We start from the raw sequence: 17,010 nt of genomic DNA, 5'->3' as shown, positions 1-17,010 counted from the left end.
ACCTGCTTTCAAAAACAAAAGCATTATGGTTGGGAATCCTGCTTGGCTGCTCTGGAAACACTGAATTGCTTCTACTCTTTTCTTCTGTGCCATGGACCCATCCAAACAAGTAAAGGCAAACCCAGATTCTCTGAAGAATGTTCAATTTAACAACCCATTTTCTGTGACAACAGGAAATACATATTTTATCCTGACCTCTACTCTGAAACACGTATTTGAACTCCTGCCTTTAACAAATTATACATCAAGAATAGTAAGATCTGTGGCTTTTCAAAAGGTATAAAAATCAAAAGCATACTGTATTCCTTGAGAGACCCTTCCAAAACACCTTATGAGCACGTGTTTATTAAAAATGACAGTAGCTCTACTTATTTAAAGGGATTTTCTATCAGTGATGGGAAAGTTGTGAACTAAGAAACAACCTGACGCTTTGCAGTTGGACTATCCCTCCGTAGTTATATCAAAGCACGCATCAGAGCATTTACCTGAAATCAAATGGAGACTTAAGCAGCTTGATTCTGACTTGGTTAGACTCCACTCCTACAGGTGCTTCACGTCAAGTGAAAAAACAGTGTTCAGTAACACCTTTTAAACTGACTGGTCTTAATCTCTGTGGGTTGGCTTTTAGTTTTTGAAGGAAAGTTTAAGGGTTGAGTACTTTTAATGGACGCAAAGTACCTCACAAACCACAGGATTATGCCAGTCATCTAGACTTGGTCTTGGGAAACTGGCTCTAGGCGACCCTGTTGAGCAGAGATCTGGACCCGATGACCTCCAGAGGTCCCTTCCCACCTCAGCCCATCCCATCTGTAATTCCATTATTATTTGTACTAACCCACATAATTGGTTACAGTATCTTGTGTGTCTATGCCTTTCACGATTTGTCATCACCTTTAGTTGCTCAGTTTTGATTATTATGTAGAGAGCCACGTGACTAATGAAGGAGCTGCACTAAAGTCTTAATATTTATAATGCTAGCAAGGGTGCTAAAGGAGAGCTTACGAAGTTATTAGCACCCTTCCTATCTTCCTGAAAAGGTACAGCTTACATTTCTGCAAGGACCAAACTTGAGGCATGAATCAATTATAGATGTATCTCCTCATCCTCTCCCCCTCTCCTCTGATTTTCCCTCTCTACTCCGTTCTCATGAGAGTCCAGAGGGCCACAAGGATGACAAGTGGGTTGGAGCACCTTTCCTATGAAGGCAGGCTGAGGCAGTTGGGGTTGTTCAGCCTGGAGCAAAGAAGGCTCCAGGGAGACCTTAGAGCAGCCCTACCGTACCTAAGGAGGGCCTGCAGGAAAGCTGGTGAGGGACTGTCAGGGAGTGCAACGACAGGACAAGCAGTAATGGCTTTAAACTAAAAGAGCGCAGACTTAGATTAAAGGAAGAAATTCTTTACTGTGAGGGTGGTGAGACACTGGAACAGGTTGCCCAGAGAAGTTGTGGATGTCCCATCCCTGGAAGTGTTTAAGGCCAGGCTGGATGGGGCTTGGAGAAACCTCGTCTGGTGGGAGGTGTCCCTGCCCATGCGGGGGGCGTGGGGTGGGGGTGGGGGTAGGGAGCTGGAATGAGATGGTCTTTAAGGTCTAGTCCCTTGCAACCCAAACCATCCTGTGATCTTACCTAACGACACGCACTCCCCTGAGGTGCCAAGCACCACCAACGATAGCAGTTACAGTCTCCTAACTGAGGCACCAGGGCGTTAACCCCGAAGTGAAAGCTCCTCCTCACCCCTTCCCTAGGGCGGCCACAGCAGCAGCACTCTCCCGGGCCAGCGGCGTTGCCAGCCCGAGCCGTGGCTCCGACCCTTCCTCCGCACAGCGGAGTATTTTCCAGGCCAGGGCGGCCTAGGAGGCACCAGGGGAGACACACGGCCCTCACGCCGCGGTCCCACGCGCCCCCTTTGCCCCCTGCCCAGGAACCTCGCGCGCCGCCCGAGCCTGGCCGCCGCCCCAAGGCGAGTGACGTGCCGCCGCCGCTGGCCATCATGGCGGAGCCCCGCCCTAGGCGGTCCCTCGGCCGCCGAGGGGCGGGGCCTCCGCCTGCCGGCCAAAGACAGCTGGCGCGCGGCCCCGCCCCTATATAAGGAGAGGCCGCAGCGCAGACCTCGGAGCGCGGTCGCCGCGTCTGCTGCGGGCGTCCCGCGGAGCCGGCACCATGGCAGGTCAGTGCCGCACCTCCTCGCGGCCACCCGGCCTCCGTGCTGCGGCTCGTGACCGCTGCTGGCGGCGCGGGCTGGACGAGCGGGGCTGGCACGCCGTCCCTGGCCGCGTCCTGGCTGCGGCGCGGGGCCAGGGCGGGCCGCGGCGGCCCCTATTTTTAGGCAGCAGCCCTTGCCAGCGGTGAGCTCTCGGGGCGGGCTGCTGACTGCAGCCCGCGATGCGAGGACGCGGCGAGCTGACGCCGCGGCCGGTAGGGGCCGGGGTTGCCTGCGGGGGGCCGTGGGGACGCCCCGCCGGCACCTTCGTGCGGGTTAAGAGGACGTTCCCGCTTCAGCCCGGCTCCGCGCCGGGCCCCGTTCCCCACCGTGAGGGAGGCGGGAGGGCGCGGGGAGCTCGCAGGGCTGTAGCGGCTCGCAGGAGGAAACCCTCACCCTCTCCTGAGACACGGAAGAGGGCTCGTAGTTTCCGGGCGTCTCGGCGCTCTGCAGTTCCTCACCGCCTTTCCAAGTATGCCTGGCCTTTTTTCTTCCCTTTTCCCCCCTTGTTGCTTCTGGTGAAGCTGTCAGCGACGCCGGTTTCACTTTCAGATTTGGAAGGCTGCAGGAAATCATCTGCTCTGCCTCTCCCAATGCATGCCTTGCTTAGATACTCCTGTCTCTAGGAATCCTGTACTCAGGACTGAGAGGTACCAGTACCTAACTCGGAGAGCAGGGGAGTAGACAAACAAATGTGAGAACTCTGGATCTGTACGCTGGCACATCTAAAACAAGTTAAATGTTCCTGGGTTGAATATAAAACACCTGGGGCAAATGTTCTAAGTACTGTCCTGCACACTGTTAATTGACTGCTCCTAGCTCAGGCTTCTAGAATGCTGCCCTTCTCTGTTAGGGGCCCCTGCAAAGACTGTGCCATACAGCTGCTACAGCCTATGGACTGGGCAGCCAAGCATGTCCCTGGGCATGGTTCTGGCTGAGGGCTGAGAGCTCAATTAGAATGCTGTGCAGATATCCCTCCCACGTTATCTCTTGCAGATTTTACTTCTATATAGAGCAGTAATTGGTCTTGCCTAAACCGTAGTATGGATTCATTTATAGTGTGTGAATGTACTTCTGCTATGACTGTAGTTGAGAGAATGTGCGAAAGAGAATATGCTCTATTCAAAACTTTGGAAAGCTGTACTAATTTTGATGCTGTACAAGTTGCTAATACCTTCATCCCATCAAGCAGTCATAGTGAATCCTATTGCAGTTGAGATGTAATAGGGACTTCTTAACCCTTACTCCATTTGTAAATTGACTGTATTTTCTGTAAAACCTCTGTGTGTGTCATGCAAGCTACCTAACCACCAAACGTGGCAACACAGAACCTGAATGCACTTAGTTTCAGGAAGTTGAGGAGACTTGTTAGGAATATACAAGCGAACAGTTAAACAAAAAATACTAGTCTGTCAGTAGCAAGAATATCTTTATATTGCTGGCATAATCTCACTTTGTCCACATTGGAATTTTAGTTAGCTGTCCATCTATGCAGAACGGCAGACTACTATTTTTGAGCAGTTGAGGAGTAACATGCAAATTCAGTAATGAACATACATCCCTATTAGAAGGGTGTTTATACCGGTTAAAATGTTACACGCTTGCTGTTTGTAAGGCTTCAAAGCTCTAAAGAAACAGGAGACTGTTCTATAGATTTGCTGAATTATATGAACTATTACAAATTAAGTGAATTGAAAAATAATTAATTACTGGCATTATAGAAGCTTTTTTGAATTTTGCATTTGACCACTAGAATCAATGTTTCTGGGGATGAGCTGGTTTTGCTGCAAAGTGAAGTACAAACTAGCTATAAAACCCTCTAGAGCTTGCAAACCGGGTTTGCTGACCTTATAGACCATTATGGTACATGAGTTTGTCAACTGTTCAGATGGTATTAACACCCCCCCCCCCCCCCCCCCCCAAAAAAAAAAATGGTGAAAATGTGACTTTCATGGGTTGAATAGTTGTCCCAAACAATGCTCTGAAAATAGAGTAGTTGGTATTTTAATCTTACTACTAGACTTGATCTTAAGTCTCTAAGTGCACAGAACCCTCATTCCCCATCCTGATCTAAACTAGGTAACTTCTGTAAAGAAAATTAATGTTTCAAAAATAAATTTTAATGTAAAAATCTACTATTGAAATTGTTTGGAAGAAACTGTTTTGCTCATAGTGTTAAAATAGTTTGTTAGGAAAAAAGCATGCTTTTTTATAAAGTCTTGTAGCTTGGAAAAGGCTATGTAATCACAGCTAAGAATGAACTGAAGAAATTTAAAGGTCATTTGTTTGCCTATGTCAGTCCCACCCTGGCAAAAGCTTGTAGTATATGGCCTCGATAAGTAGTATATGGCAAAGTGATGCATCTTCTATTTTTAAGGTACTGCTAGAGCAGAGAATTATAGTAACAATCCAGCCTTACCTCTCTAGAGAGCATTAAAGAGCAAAAACTATTGCTACAGGTCTTGAATTGCTTATCATATTACTAGATACTTCCCATTTAAATCTTGCATTCTTGTTACACAGCTGCAACCATGTCTTTCTAAACAACTCAAAATCCTGAGCTACTAAGACGTAGTACTGTTGTCCAAGATCTAATTCGATGTGTACTTTCATTTGAAAACAAACCATAAGTTTTATTGTGCCCTAGCTTCAGGGTTCAAAGCTGAACCCAGTGTAGCTTTATAAAACTCTGCTGTTACTAACTTTAAAAAAGAAAAAATGCAAGCTTACTGCCTCTAATAGTTTTAGCTTAAAAATAGTATATAATTGGCTAAAACACATCTCTAGACCTTTTTGATCATCTGTAACATCTAGCATGACATATTTAACCCGTGGGGAAAACTGCAACTGGTTTTCTCTTGCAACAGTTTTTTCTACTGCATTTTGCCATGTGTCAAGCTATTAATAGCAAGTATAGCTACGCAATGCTAATATGCTTTGTTTTGCCACATAGGTAGGTGCGATGCTGAGTTAGTGCATGTTAGAGGTCTTTAGTCTTAAAGTAGCAGATTGTGCTAACTTTGACCAAGTTAATTTCTTCCAGACCAGTCCTTTGTGACTCTAGCCACAAATGATTCCTATGTGAAAGGAGCACTTGTACTTGGTTCATCCTTGCAACAGCACAGAACAACAAGGAAGTTGACTGCACTTATAACTCCTCAGGTCTCAGATTCTATGAGGTAAGGTCACTTAAATATATTAAACTGCCACAGCTGCTGCTGTTGTGAAGGTTGAAAAAAGTTAAATTTCTTGCTGGTAACCTTCCAAAACTCTGGAAACTGAACTAAGCTTAGCAGAATTAACTTAAACTATCTGGAATTCTGTAAGGGCTTCAGACATAAAACATTTTTTTCCCATATGATAAATTTAAAAAATACTCTCTAGTTAGAGCACTAAGCTGCGACATATTTCAACTAGATCTCTGCTCTTTTGTAGCCCTACTTAAAACTGTCTGACAATGCAAAGTTGCCCATGCCTTCATTAGCTGTGTATGTATGCATATGGAGACGGAAGTAGGGGATTGGTATTTACCTCTGAAGCATTCTGGATTGAGTTATTGTAACCCAAACTATTGAAATTTAGCAGATGCTTCAAATCAGATTTTATCATGGAGAAGAAAACGAGTAGAACTAATGCAGCATCACATATGTTAAATCAGCAGCGTGGAGGCATTTCAGTATTACCACAAATTGAGACAGCTGCTTTCTACAGCCTCTCTAGAACTAGTCTCAGCATGGAACTGACAAGGTGCTTTTTCCACATCTAAGGGTTGTTGGTGGGGAATAACTCACTTGCTATATGAACTACAGATTACAGGTCAAGACTCTCTACGTGGGAAGTTCTGAAAAGATAACGTACAGCGATGGTAGTGGTTCAGTAACAAATTAATCTCTCTGGAGTTCTGTGGGAGCTGAACAGTCTTATCACTATAAAGATGGTTCACATAGGTACATCTAACATGTTAAGTGACTGTGCGCCTTCCAGATGAATCACACAGATGTGCTTACTGTGCTAGAGCAATGCAGTTAGTACCATGCCCTTAAAACAGCTATAGCAAGAAAACCAATAGATACACTACTCGATAGGTAGTTAAATGGAACTTCATACTTTGTGTCCACAAACGATGTATGCCTTAAATTCAGAAGCAACTGTCTGTACCAAACTGTTGGTGTAAAGACAGCCTTGCAAAACAGTGTTCTAAAACACGTTTACAAGCTCTGTGGCTCAAATCGAATGGTCTGGAGTTATTGGTACAAAATACTCTATAGAATAGTGAGACTTTACAGATACTTCATGTTTTAAGCTGCATTAATGTCTCTTGAACTAAACAGTGATGCTAAAGCAAAGGTTGGATATCTACCACAAAAATTTACTATGCTGTCTGAAAACTTAAGTCACCCTCAAGGTGAAAATAATATTGAGTCAAAATGCTGCTGTACCCAGAACCACAATTACGTGAGCCCTTACAGATTTTTAGGATAAAGAAAGTTTTAGTAACTGGGTCAGGTCACATGGCCTTAGTAGTCACAAATCCAGAATGATGTTGTCATGATTACTGTATAAACTTCCCTTTCAGCTGCTTAGGATTCAGCTAGTGTCCTGCCCAAGGTACTCTAACAACTTCCCATTTCCTAACTGCCTGTTGAAAGTAGACTGTTCACTCACCAAAAATTAGTTTGACTGTGGGGAAAAAAAAAGCCATGTGGATAGCTTGTAGTATGTAACCATGGACCTGGTAGCAATACCAATTAAAGCCCTGGGGGAGTGGGGAAGGTAGTAATTCTTAGCTCCCTAAAAGGTAACCGCTACAAACTAGAAACCTTGAGGTTGACAGGTATATTTATGCATCCCACCGTACATAGTCAACTCTTACTGCTGGCACAAGAAATATTGCCAGGTTCTCTGTTACTCCACTTTTGTTAATGGAATCTGTTAAGTGGTTCAGTACTGGAACAATAGAACTAAATTTTGGCAACTAACTCTTTCCACAGGGAAGTGCTAGAAAAAGTATTTCATGAAGTGATATTGGTAAACATCCTGGATAGTGGGGATTCAGCACACTTAGCATTAATGAAAAGACCTGAGCTGGGTGTCACGTTAACAAAGCTTCACTGCTGGGAACTGACACAGTTTTCAAAGTGTGTTTTCATGGATGCAGACACAATGGTAAGTGGTCATGTCTCATGGTACCTCTTCATGACCTGGTTTGAGGGTTGTTGGTTGGATTTTTCTGTGGTGTTTGTTTTGTTTTATTTTTGAGGGGAAGGAGGGATGACAGAGGTGGTCTCGCTGTTTGGACTGGTAACTCTCTAAAAATGTATGTGCACTTATTTCTAAGTAATTCCTTGTAACATGTAGTCTGTGGGCGCTATCTCCGTATCGTCTTCCATAAGACAAGAGCATCAATATGAGAATTTTATTTCATGTCTTAAGATGGATGTCAAAATCCATTAAAACAAGATACCCCAATTCCTACCCTAGAAACCAGAAAGCAATTTTTTGCCCCCCTACAACTAGGTTTTGTCAAATATCGATGAGCTTTTTGAGAGAGAAGAGCTGTCTGCAGCACCAGATCCAGGCTGGCCTGATTGTTTTAATTCTGGAGTTTTTGTTTACCGACCTTCCATTGAAACATACAATCAGCTGTTACAGTTTGCCACAGAGAAAGGCAGCTTTGATGGTATGTATTCATTTGTATTCCAATGTAAGTTAGACCACAATGGTAATGGTGGTTGGGATGGCTCAGTAACTAGATACGTATCATGGGGACTCTGATGGAATTCTGAACTCCAGTGTAACTACACAATAATCTTATCACAATAGAAGATATTATTCCAATATGTAAAACATCTACTTTCATCAGGTTTCCTGGAATAACATAAGAGTTTGGCCTCTAAACCAGCAGCTATAAGCATTAGCAAGGCAAAATCACGTAACAAGGAGTCTTGGGATACAGCAAGTGCAGTGAATGCATGAGCAAATTGAAACTGTAGTGCTACGCTTCATGCATTGCTAAATAAATTCAGCTCTTCAACGCTCAAGGCCAGGTGTTCTATGTTAATTCAAGTTACAGTGAGGAAGGAAGAGTAGTACAAGCAGCTTGAGTGCACCTTCAGAGAAACTAAATTATTTGAAGATAAAACTGTCTCTTGATATTGTGTGATAGCTTCCTATCATTGTAGGATGGTAAACCATCTTTTTCCCAATATCAAGTGTGTGCAGCATTGACTGCTACCCACTGTAGGTCACTTAAGTCTGGCACAGTGACCAATCCTAAGTTTGAGAAGCCAACTTCTGCTGTCCTGTTAGTCTTTGCAATCTATTACCATTGCAGTGAACACACGTTGCTTGAAATCTGCTGTAGTTAAAGGCTTCTAAATGACGAGCTCTCTGTTTCAGTCACTAAATTTCATTATGTAGCTACTGTGGCACAAAACCAAGTCTTACCAAAAAAGCTGCAAAAAACTATGTAATAAGACCATTAGATTGTACTCTTACTTGAAGGCAATTAGCTTGTTGACTTACCTTCCAGTACGCTGTAAACGGTAAAAATTCTAGATGCCGGTCTTAGTTTGCAGAATCATCCCTGTAACTTTATGGGCTCCTATGTGTGGCCTATTATAGAACATAAGTGTCAGTTGGATGCTTAATAATACCAGGTAAATAAGTGAAAATAAGTACTGTAATGAAGGGTCTGTCTATACCTCATGACTAAAGAGGCAGTGGTTGGTAGCTCTAGGAGTGTTCTCAAATGTTGGAGGTAAATTGATCCTCTAGATATGACAAAAGATGCATGATGGTACTGAATTGTTGAAATAATAATAAAAAAAAAACTTTGTGGGAACTCACTGAGTAGCTCCAGTTATATCTGAGACTTGTCTCCTTTGAGCTTTAAGCTCGACTCCTAGCAAGTCCATCTTCTAAGCCTAAGGCCCCTGTTCTTTTAAAAAATAGAACTGCTTCCTCAGTGTTCTTTCTGACTTGAGAGCTAAAGCCACAAAATGGTGAAACTTCCTTGATGTTGTCAACATGTAGCCATTGTTGCAGCTGTTAACAACAAAAATGGTGGGTTAATGGTTTAAGTACCAAATTTTTAGAACTGTAATTTTAACTTCAGCTATAAACTTACTCAGCTTTTACTAAATGGTAGTATTGATCTAAATAACGAGGCAGTGGAGACTTACCTGTCTCTATCTGTATATGCTGCTATTGAGCTTATGAACTTGGAGAGAGTGGATTTAAACTTAAATTGATTCAGACAGTAATAAAAGTTCCTAGGAAACTTCCTAAGAAACATCTGTGGACGGTTACTGCCCTTAATAGGGTACAGGGATGCAAACTCTGTAATCTACCAAGTTATGCTGAAATCAAGCTCAAAGCACCACATCTACAGTAGTACTAACTAGGAAATGCAAGACCTTCCACGGCATTTCCTGATGATAAACTAGAGCAGATGGATAGCTCCTATGTAATGCTGTTGTCCAGAAATGGTACAATGACAGCTACTTACATAGTGACAACTACTTTATGTAGAAAGGTGAAGTTCAAATAGACAATAGGGAACTAGAGGAGGAAAAAAGTCTGTTTTTTAAAAGAACTCTGGTAGTATTGGTACCTTAAGAGCTGTTGATAAGACTTGGACAATCCTCTGGCTTTTTACCCTGGTATCTAAAACAGTTGCTTTGTCTTTTAAAGACATAATGCAGCAGAATTCTATCTGTAGACATGTAGCTAATTAACTACTGCCTGATCTTATGTTTAAGGGCCAATTTGTACAACACTACTGTTGAAGTCTGAACTAGGACAGCTAAACTTTGCTTTCAGTGGCTGCTTTGGCACAAATGCATGCAATCTGGAAAAAAAAAATTGAGTATGTGGAACAAGTCTGAATGATAAAGTCATGTAGAGTAAGTTGAACACACTGCTACCCCTTTAATTATGAGCCACCTGTTCTGAGGTCTCCAAGACTTTATCTTCTAGATTATCTTACTTTTAGCATAAACATTCATAACACTGTTTTAAGTTAGAATTTAAAATGTTACATAACTGAGCAAAGACCGGAGGTCTTGTCTGCTTTCTTTGACTCTCTCTTGTGACAGGCAACTTGTTCAAAAGTGCTTTTCATCCTTAGGGGCTGAGAGGCAAGTCAGGGGGCTGAAATTACTGGACTGAATCTGTCTGCAGTGTCCCGCTCTGCAATCTGCATGTATGCTCACAGCTGTAATGGGATACCTAGAACTTGTATTTGTCAGTGTATGTCCTGTAAGTTTAATTGCAAAGTGTCGGTGTAGGCACTTCAGTTACAAAAAAGCAAATTCTGCTCAAATTGCATTGAGGGTGTAACCTTTCTACTGTCCTGACTTTAACTATAGGTCATTCAAAGAAAAACAAACCTTTTTCCTGAATCAGCAGCAACTGAGTGCTTCAGAAAATTAAAGATTAAAATAAAACATACTGTCTCTGAACTATCTATCTCCTGTTTAGCAATGCTAGTTGTGAATGCAGTTACAGGTGGAGGGAAGACAGCAAATGCAAGTTGAGGGACTCTCTTCAATCTCCTTCATAAGAGGAACTAATTACAGTTCTTGAATACATTGCATACACTTTAGTCTAAGTATATTGACTGCAATAATGAATGAGAGGGTATATAAGTAGCTTTTAATTCTCAGTAGTTGCTTGTAAACTAGTCTGCTTTGGGCCAGGTGCTTATTTTTTTTTAGCTACTCTACTACTGACATACCAGACAACTTTAGACTCATTTGACCTCATTACAACTTCTACTTGCAAATTGACCCCTCCCAAAACAGTAGCTCTAGCCATGATTTAGGTGGTTATCCTCACTAAGGGGTTAGTCAGCAGCTTTATAGTACAGAACTAGGAACTTCCATTGCCTGTTAACGGATTTGATTAAGGTTCTGTTTTAGTGCTGTGTCTAAGACCGAATGTGCTTTCCTTATTAGATCCCATTATAGGTAGATGCATCTTGGGCTGCAGGTTTTAAAGACCACTGACTCCAGCTCCAAGGCCATGGTCATATATCTGTAAGCATAAATAATAAAACTGATTGTTAGCACTTGGTCACGTGAGCTACAGTTTTGCTGAAGCAACTGTTTAGTACCCAATTGTCAAGTCTTTTCTGCTGTCTTGTACTGCTTGAAGATAACACTGTAAAATAAACTGAATGGCAGGGATTGAGAGTAGCCTGCTGTCTCTTAGAAACCAAAAGTAACCTTGCACATACTACTACTTTCATTCTGTTGTTTTGTTTGTGTTTTTTTTTTGGATTTTCAAAGACTGCAAGGTTTATAGGATTGTTTACAAATAGAACGGTAGGGATCAGTGCCAAACTCCTACTGGACGTGACAAACTGCATTACCAACTCTTAATGAGGAAGGCCTGGTAGAGTGACTGAAAGACTCTAAAATAGCTGTATGCTTGTAGCTTATAAATCCTTTATCTTTCAGGTGCAGACCAGGGGTTATTAAACACCTTCTTCAGCAGCTGGGCAACAACAGACATGAACAAACATCTACCATTTATTTATAACTTGAGCAGCAGTTCTGTGTACTCTTACCTTCCAGCATTTAAAGCGTAAGTTCAGAATTCTAAGAAGACCTTCAAGAGCATATATAAACTAATGTATTGTAACATAATGAACAAGTACAATGTGAACTTAATGGTTGCCATTTAAAAAAAGAAACTTTTAGTGTGACTAAAACACCGTATAAATTTCTACTCTTTAAAGTTTACTTTGAAGTTTTACTTTAAAGTAAAAACTCTAATAGTTAATAAAATTAATACTCTCCTGATGATAGATAAGCTTTGAAAACTGTTGGTAGTTTAAACCACTCATTCCTGGTGGTAGTGTGCTTTCTGTAAACCAACATCACTTGACAGCTTACATACAAAAGAGAGAATCACAACACCAGTATAGGATACTGTCAGTTAGAGCTCTAGCCAAAGGCAATAGCTCTTGAATCTTCTTGAGCTGAACTTCAGCATGTCACTGATGGTATTGTTCCTGTCCAAATAACTTGCACTCTCATCACTTAAATTACTTTTGGTATTTAACTGGTAGCTGCAATCAACCCATCCGCTACTCAAATAAACATAATAAACAAGGACTTGCATAGAGGTAGAATTCTTTCCCAACAGTCTTTCTAGATCTAAGACTGTTCCTTAAGTAATAGCAAGATGGAACACACTATAGCCAGGCACCATATTGTTGCACACTTCCAGTGTAAGGAAAAAAAAGTCTCTTCCCTAGCAGTATTAAATTTGGTTTGTGAGTAAACCCTCTGTCCGTGGCAAGGTCACTCAAAGTGTTAAACAGAAGAAAAGGGGGCAGCTATAAAAGCTGAAATGTTACACTGAAACCCATATCATTAAGAGCTATGACAGCTGGGGGAGGGAGGAAAGTACCAATTGCAAAAAAACAATCTGATCTTTGAATGACATCGAGTTGCTAGTGTCTAAAGCAGCAGCTAGCACAAGCAGGACTGTGCTGGCTCAAGGTCAGACTGTCTTGTGATCAAAACACCATCTGAAATACTGTCATGCTAAAAGTGGAATGCTTATTTAAAGAAATCTATGCAAGCCTGAGAATGACTAAGTAGTTGGACAACATTTGATAAGCTAACGTCTATTGTAAAGTATGTCTGTTTTCCATGACTGGTTGGTGGTTATCCACATGACCTTAAATTTACAAATGACCTTGTTGCTAGGAAAGACTAATTGGACTGGGGACTCCTGATGAAGAAAATTCCATATAAGTGATTGAATTGATTGCCTAACTGAACTCAGCGGACCTTCAAACAGTGTAATGCTGGAAGTGCAGCAATTAAGTAGAATGAATGTTCTGTTCGATAGGTAGAACAACTTCCTTTGGTTAGATCAGCTACTCACAGTAAACAGCAGTCGGAATAACCTGAAATTTGAACCTACTGGCATTGATAACAAAGCTCTTTGTAGCTTTGTACAGCAAGGCTAACCTTCACAGCAGTCTTGGTAAAGAAAATGCCAAGTAATGATAAATGGTCTCTAACTTCAAAACATTGCATTTTGGGAGATGGGGAAAGACAGATCAGTTGCTGTAGCAAATGTGGACATAAAGCTTTCTAACAGTTCAGCTTAAACATCCGAATAAAGTACTGCATCTTATCTAGAAAGCAGATACTGAGGGCATAGTAGAAGCCTGGCATCTGTCAATTGTTGTACAGGTCTTTACTGGGCAGAATACTAAGAATACGCTTCTCCATTTGCAGAAGCAGTGTAACAAAAAGTAACATAAGTTAGAGATTGTGTAAGAAGTTTTAAGTAGCCTTGATTTTTAAACAATGACAAGTTTCTTGAGAGCAACAGCAGGCTATGATGAAGACAACTCAGGCTGCTAAATAGTGCTGTCACAGCTAACAAAGCTAAGGTAGCCCTACTAAGCCAAATCTTGACATATGGGTTTTGAAGTTAGAGCCCAGAAACTGACCCCCCCCGGCGTGTATTCATTTATTTTTTTTAACTTGAAATTACTGCAATTCTTGACCTTGTTTCACCCATGCATGGGTTTTCATTTGGCAGTAAGGTCGATAATGGTCAAAATAGTGTATGGAAATAGTCAAATACCATAATAGCACAAAATCCCCACCTAAATGCATATTGCTTTGTTTTGAATATTGTACAGTCTTTGAAACGTACCTGCACAGTCTCTGTATGTAGCATAACTCAACCAAATCCTGGTCCAAATGATCAGGGTATGCTTAAATAAAGAAAGCTGTTAGACAAACCAGTTTGGCATTATTATCCATTTCATTAGTATTTTGAGAAATCCTAACACGACACAAAATGAGCTAGATGAGACAGTCACTATTACTAGAGAGAGTAGTATTGCTTGTTCTCCAAACTGACTCAAGCTGAATGCTGTTTCTGGAATCACAGAGGAATTAAATGAATGCTATCTCTTTCAGTGTAAGTTCTTTACTACAAAAGGGATGGATATTATCTACACTTCTATTACAAAAGACCATAGCAGTAACAGAACAAAAGCTTCAAGTCCACATTGAAAAGGGAGTTAAAATTGTTGAAGAAATGTTTTAAAAAACAAAGTAAGATTATTTAGAAAAATAACGATTGGCTGTCTAGCAAGACCCTGTAGCAAGGTCAGACGTCCTCTGAAATGTCTAGATTATAGTCTTTATTTTGATTATATATACATATATAGGTTAGAAGCTTTATTTTGCAGAGGTAGTCTTGCAGCAGGGCCTTCTGATGTTCCTTTATACAGGGCTGTAGTCTATAAGGGTAACTCTATTACTGACCCTTCTTTACATAATGCTTGTAATGCATCGTTATCAGGATTACTGACTGTGGAGTAGAATCTTTTTCACTTTTACAACTAGTTCCAATTGCAGTGGCTTCTTGAGACTGCTCTCTCCCAAGCTATGGACATCACTCTACCTAAAGACTTGACCGTAAGTACTTAAATAGCTCAGTCCGTTAGGTTTTGGCTGTATTCTGACTAGTGTAACATAGAATTGTCTGCATTTTTTTCCGTTATATAGTGATGCTTTCAGTCCCAGTAGGCATTGGCAGTTTTATTATTTAGTGTTTAGTTTTCTAAATATATTCATATTTGTTTTCTGGACACCTACAAAGACTGCAGGTTAAAATTTGACAGCCAAAACTCTTGTTTCCTAGACACCTGCAGAAACTGGGGAGTTTTGATGTTTTCTTTTCAACAGGTTTGGTGCAAATACTAAAGTGGTGCATTTCCTGGGAAGCACAAAGCCATGGAACTATACATATGACTCCAAAACAAAAAGCATAAAAGGCAATATGGATGACCCTAAAGTAGTTCACCCAGAATTCCTCAACATGTGGTGGGATACCTATATGACTAATATTCTACCATTATTAGAGCAGCATGGAATTGCTAAAGAACCTACCACAGGTGTAAACATGGTATGTGTTTCAGTGTTCTTATAGAAACTACCTAAGTATACGCAACAGATTTTGTGCTATCTCACTAATTTCCTTCTGTCTACTTCAAAGCCTGGGTGTAGTTTAACTGGTGGGGTGCAGAGTTTTTTGGCTTTGTTCTTTTAAGCTTGGAATAAAGGATAACACAGATGGGAAGTATGCTATAGTGGTCTTGAACATAGCTGTCTGCTTGCCTAGAACTACTTAAGAGCATAATGGTGCACCAGAAATGATACTGTAGTAACTTCAGTAAATAAAGAGAAGGGCCCTAATCCTTAATGTGCTGCAGCTAGTAACATTCTCAAACAGAAGAACCTCAGTTGAGCATGCAATATACACATGCAGATCTTGCATGGTACAACAAATCTAGGTAGGCCCACAATAAATAGAGAATAGGTTACTTAAGTAGACTTGCAGTGATGAATCTTGATATTTGTAAAGCCAAAATAATGCTTCTAACCGTAGTTCTTAAGCACAGCTTAGTTAAGCACAGTTTAGTAGCAGGTGGCTGCAGACTTTACAGTCTCAGCTTAGTACATGGGCCAGTTTAAGTTCTAAACCTTTCTAAGCCTAAAGTTACTGATCTCTAAGATGTGTTCTCTTTAATCTTACATCTTTCTAACGAACTATTTGCAGCTATCAGGCTTGGTCTATACTCTGGCTTTCTCTTGTGGCTTCTGTAGAGAGGTATGAAGAACTTAAACTCCCCTCCCCCCAAGTGACTTCTGTTACTCTTTGTTATTTTACCAGGAAAGCTGCATGATCCCTGCTTACTGGCAATGCTTGTTGCTGTGCATGAGAACATCCATTTAGTTGTCCTGTTCTATGGCCTGCTGCTTGCCCTAAATATGCAAGGTATTTCTGTATTTTTACTCTGCCTTTCATTTTAGGCAGAGGTTACAGAGGCAGTGTCCCACATGTCAGTATCAACACCATCACCAGTATTACCAACCATATCTTCAGAAGAACGCAAGGAACGGTGGGAACAAGGTCAAGCTGACTACATGGGAATGGATTCCTTTGATAATATCAAGAAGAAACTGGACTCCTACCTTCAGTAGAAATGCCAGTTTCAAGCACTGGCAATACAAGGACTTGTTCCAGAACTAACAGCTAGAAAGGTTGTAGATGGTGGTCAGTTAAGCTTGCTAGTAGTTTGAAAAAACTGTTGGCTGAAGGCCAGTGCAGTGCTACAGATGAAGACTGAGCAAACGCTAGGAAGCAGAATTCCTTGGGCCAGATGTAATTGCCCAATATCCAGTTCTCTCTACTAGATAAAGGTATTTTCAGCTCACATTTTCTTCTGTTGCGATCAAATGGCTCAAAATACTCCTTGACACTGGGTTTGTACTTCACCACATAAAGGTGATTAGCACTGATTCCTTTGCTTTCTGTTTTAGGTGTAAAATCTGATTGATGGGAGTGCTCATACACTAGAGTGATCGCTATTCTGCTTTACCATAAATGTATTGATGACATTAGGATACATAAATGTGTAACAGTAATAGCACTGCTTTGCTCTTCTAGTCACAATTGCACTGAAGTTTTGACCAGGTTTTCTTACACAGTGCATACAGCGTGGCAGAATGCATTTGTTCAGTTCGATATTCTACAGGCCTTGTAAACTGAGCTTGATCTGTTATTTGCATTTGATGCAAAAATAAAAACAAGTTATGTTTCTGGCTTCCTCAAACTCTTGAGCAATTCTTAAAAAAAAAAAAAGGGGGGGGGGGAGCTTTGAAGTATAATTTAAAATATTCAACAGCTATAACCCTAAACTTTCTTAACTCCATTCTAGCTACCATTAGCAAATATCCAGCTTCTAGTTCTGTAATTATTT

At 41.2% G+C, this 17,010-nt stretch overlaps 1 protein-coding gene across 1 annotated transcript; it reads left to right on the top strand.

The window, feature by feature from the left end:
- The first annotated feature begins 6 nt into the window (after window positions 1-6).
- GYG1 (glycogenin 1) lies at window positions 7-16,858 on the top strand. The gene is made up of 7 exons (XM_040568088.1): window positions 7-2,165; window positions 5,242-5,377; window positions 7,190-7,364; window positions 7,716-7,878; window positions 11,663-11,789; window positions 14,933-15,152; window positions 16,061-16,858. The coding sequence occupies exons 1-7, from the start codon at window positions 2,159-2,161 to the stop codon at window positions 16,229-16,231; spliced, it is 999 nt and encodes a 332-aa protein (XP_040424022.1). The 5' UTR covers window positions 7-2,158; the 3' UTR covers window positions 16,232-16,858.
- The last annotated feature ends 152 nt before the right edge of the window (window positions 16,859-17,010 follow it).

This window comes from Cygnus olor, chromosome 9 (assembly GCF_009769625.2).
Source record: "Cygnus olor isolate bCygOlo1 chromosome 9, bCygOlo1.pri.v2, whole genome shotgun sequence".
NCBI lineage: Eukaryota > Metazoa > Chordata > Aves > Anseriformes > Anatidae > Cygnus > Cygnus olor.
The sequence above is the reverse complement of the archived record's forward strand: the minus strand, read 5'-3'. Positions and strand labels throughout refer to the sequence as shown.

Excerpts from the sequence above, each read along its gene's own strand:
- GYG1 (XM_040568088.1), top strand. Across the intron at positions 5,378-7,189 it reads CAGGTCTCAGATTCTATGAG|GGAAGTGCTAGAAAAAGTAT; the intron begins GTAAGGTCACTT and ends CTCTTTCCACAG. Across the intron at positions 7,879-11,662 it reads AGAGAAAGGCAGCTTTGATG|GTGCAGACCAGGGGTTATTA; the intron begins GTATGTATTCAT and ends TTTATCTTTCAG.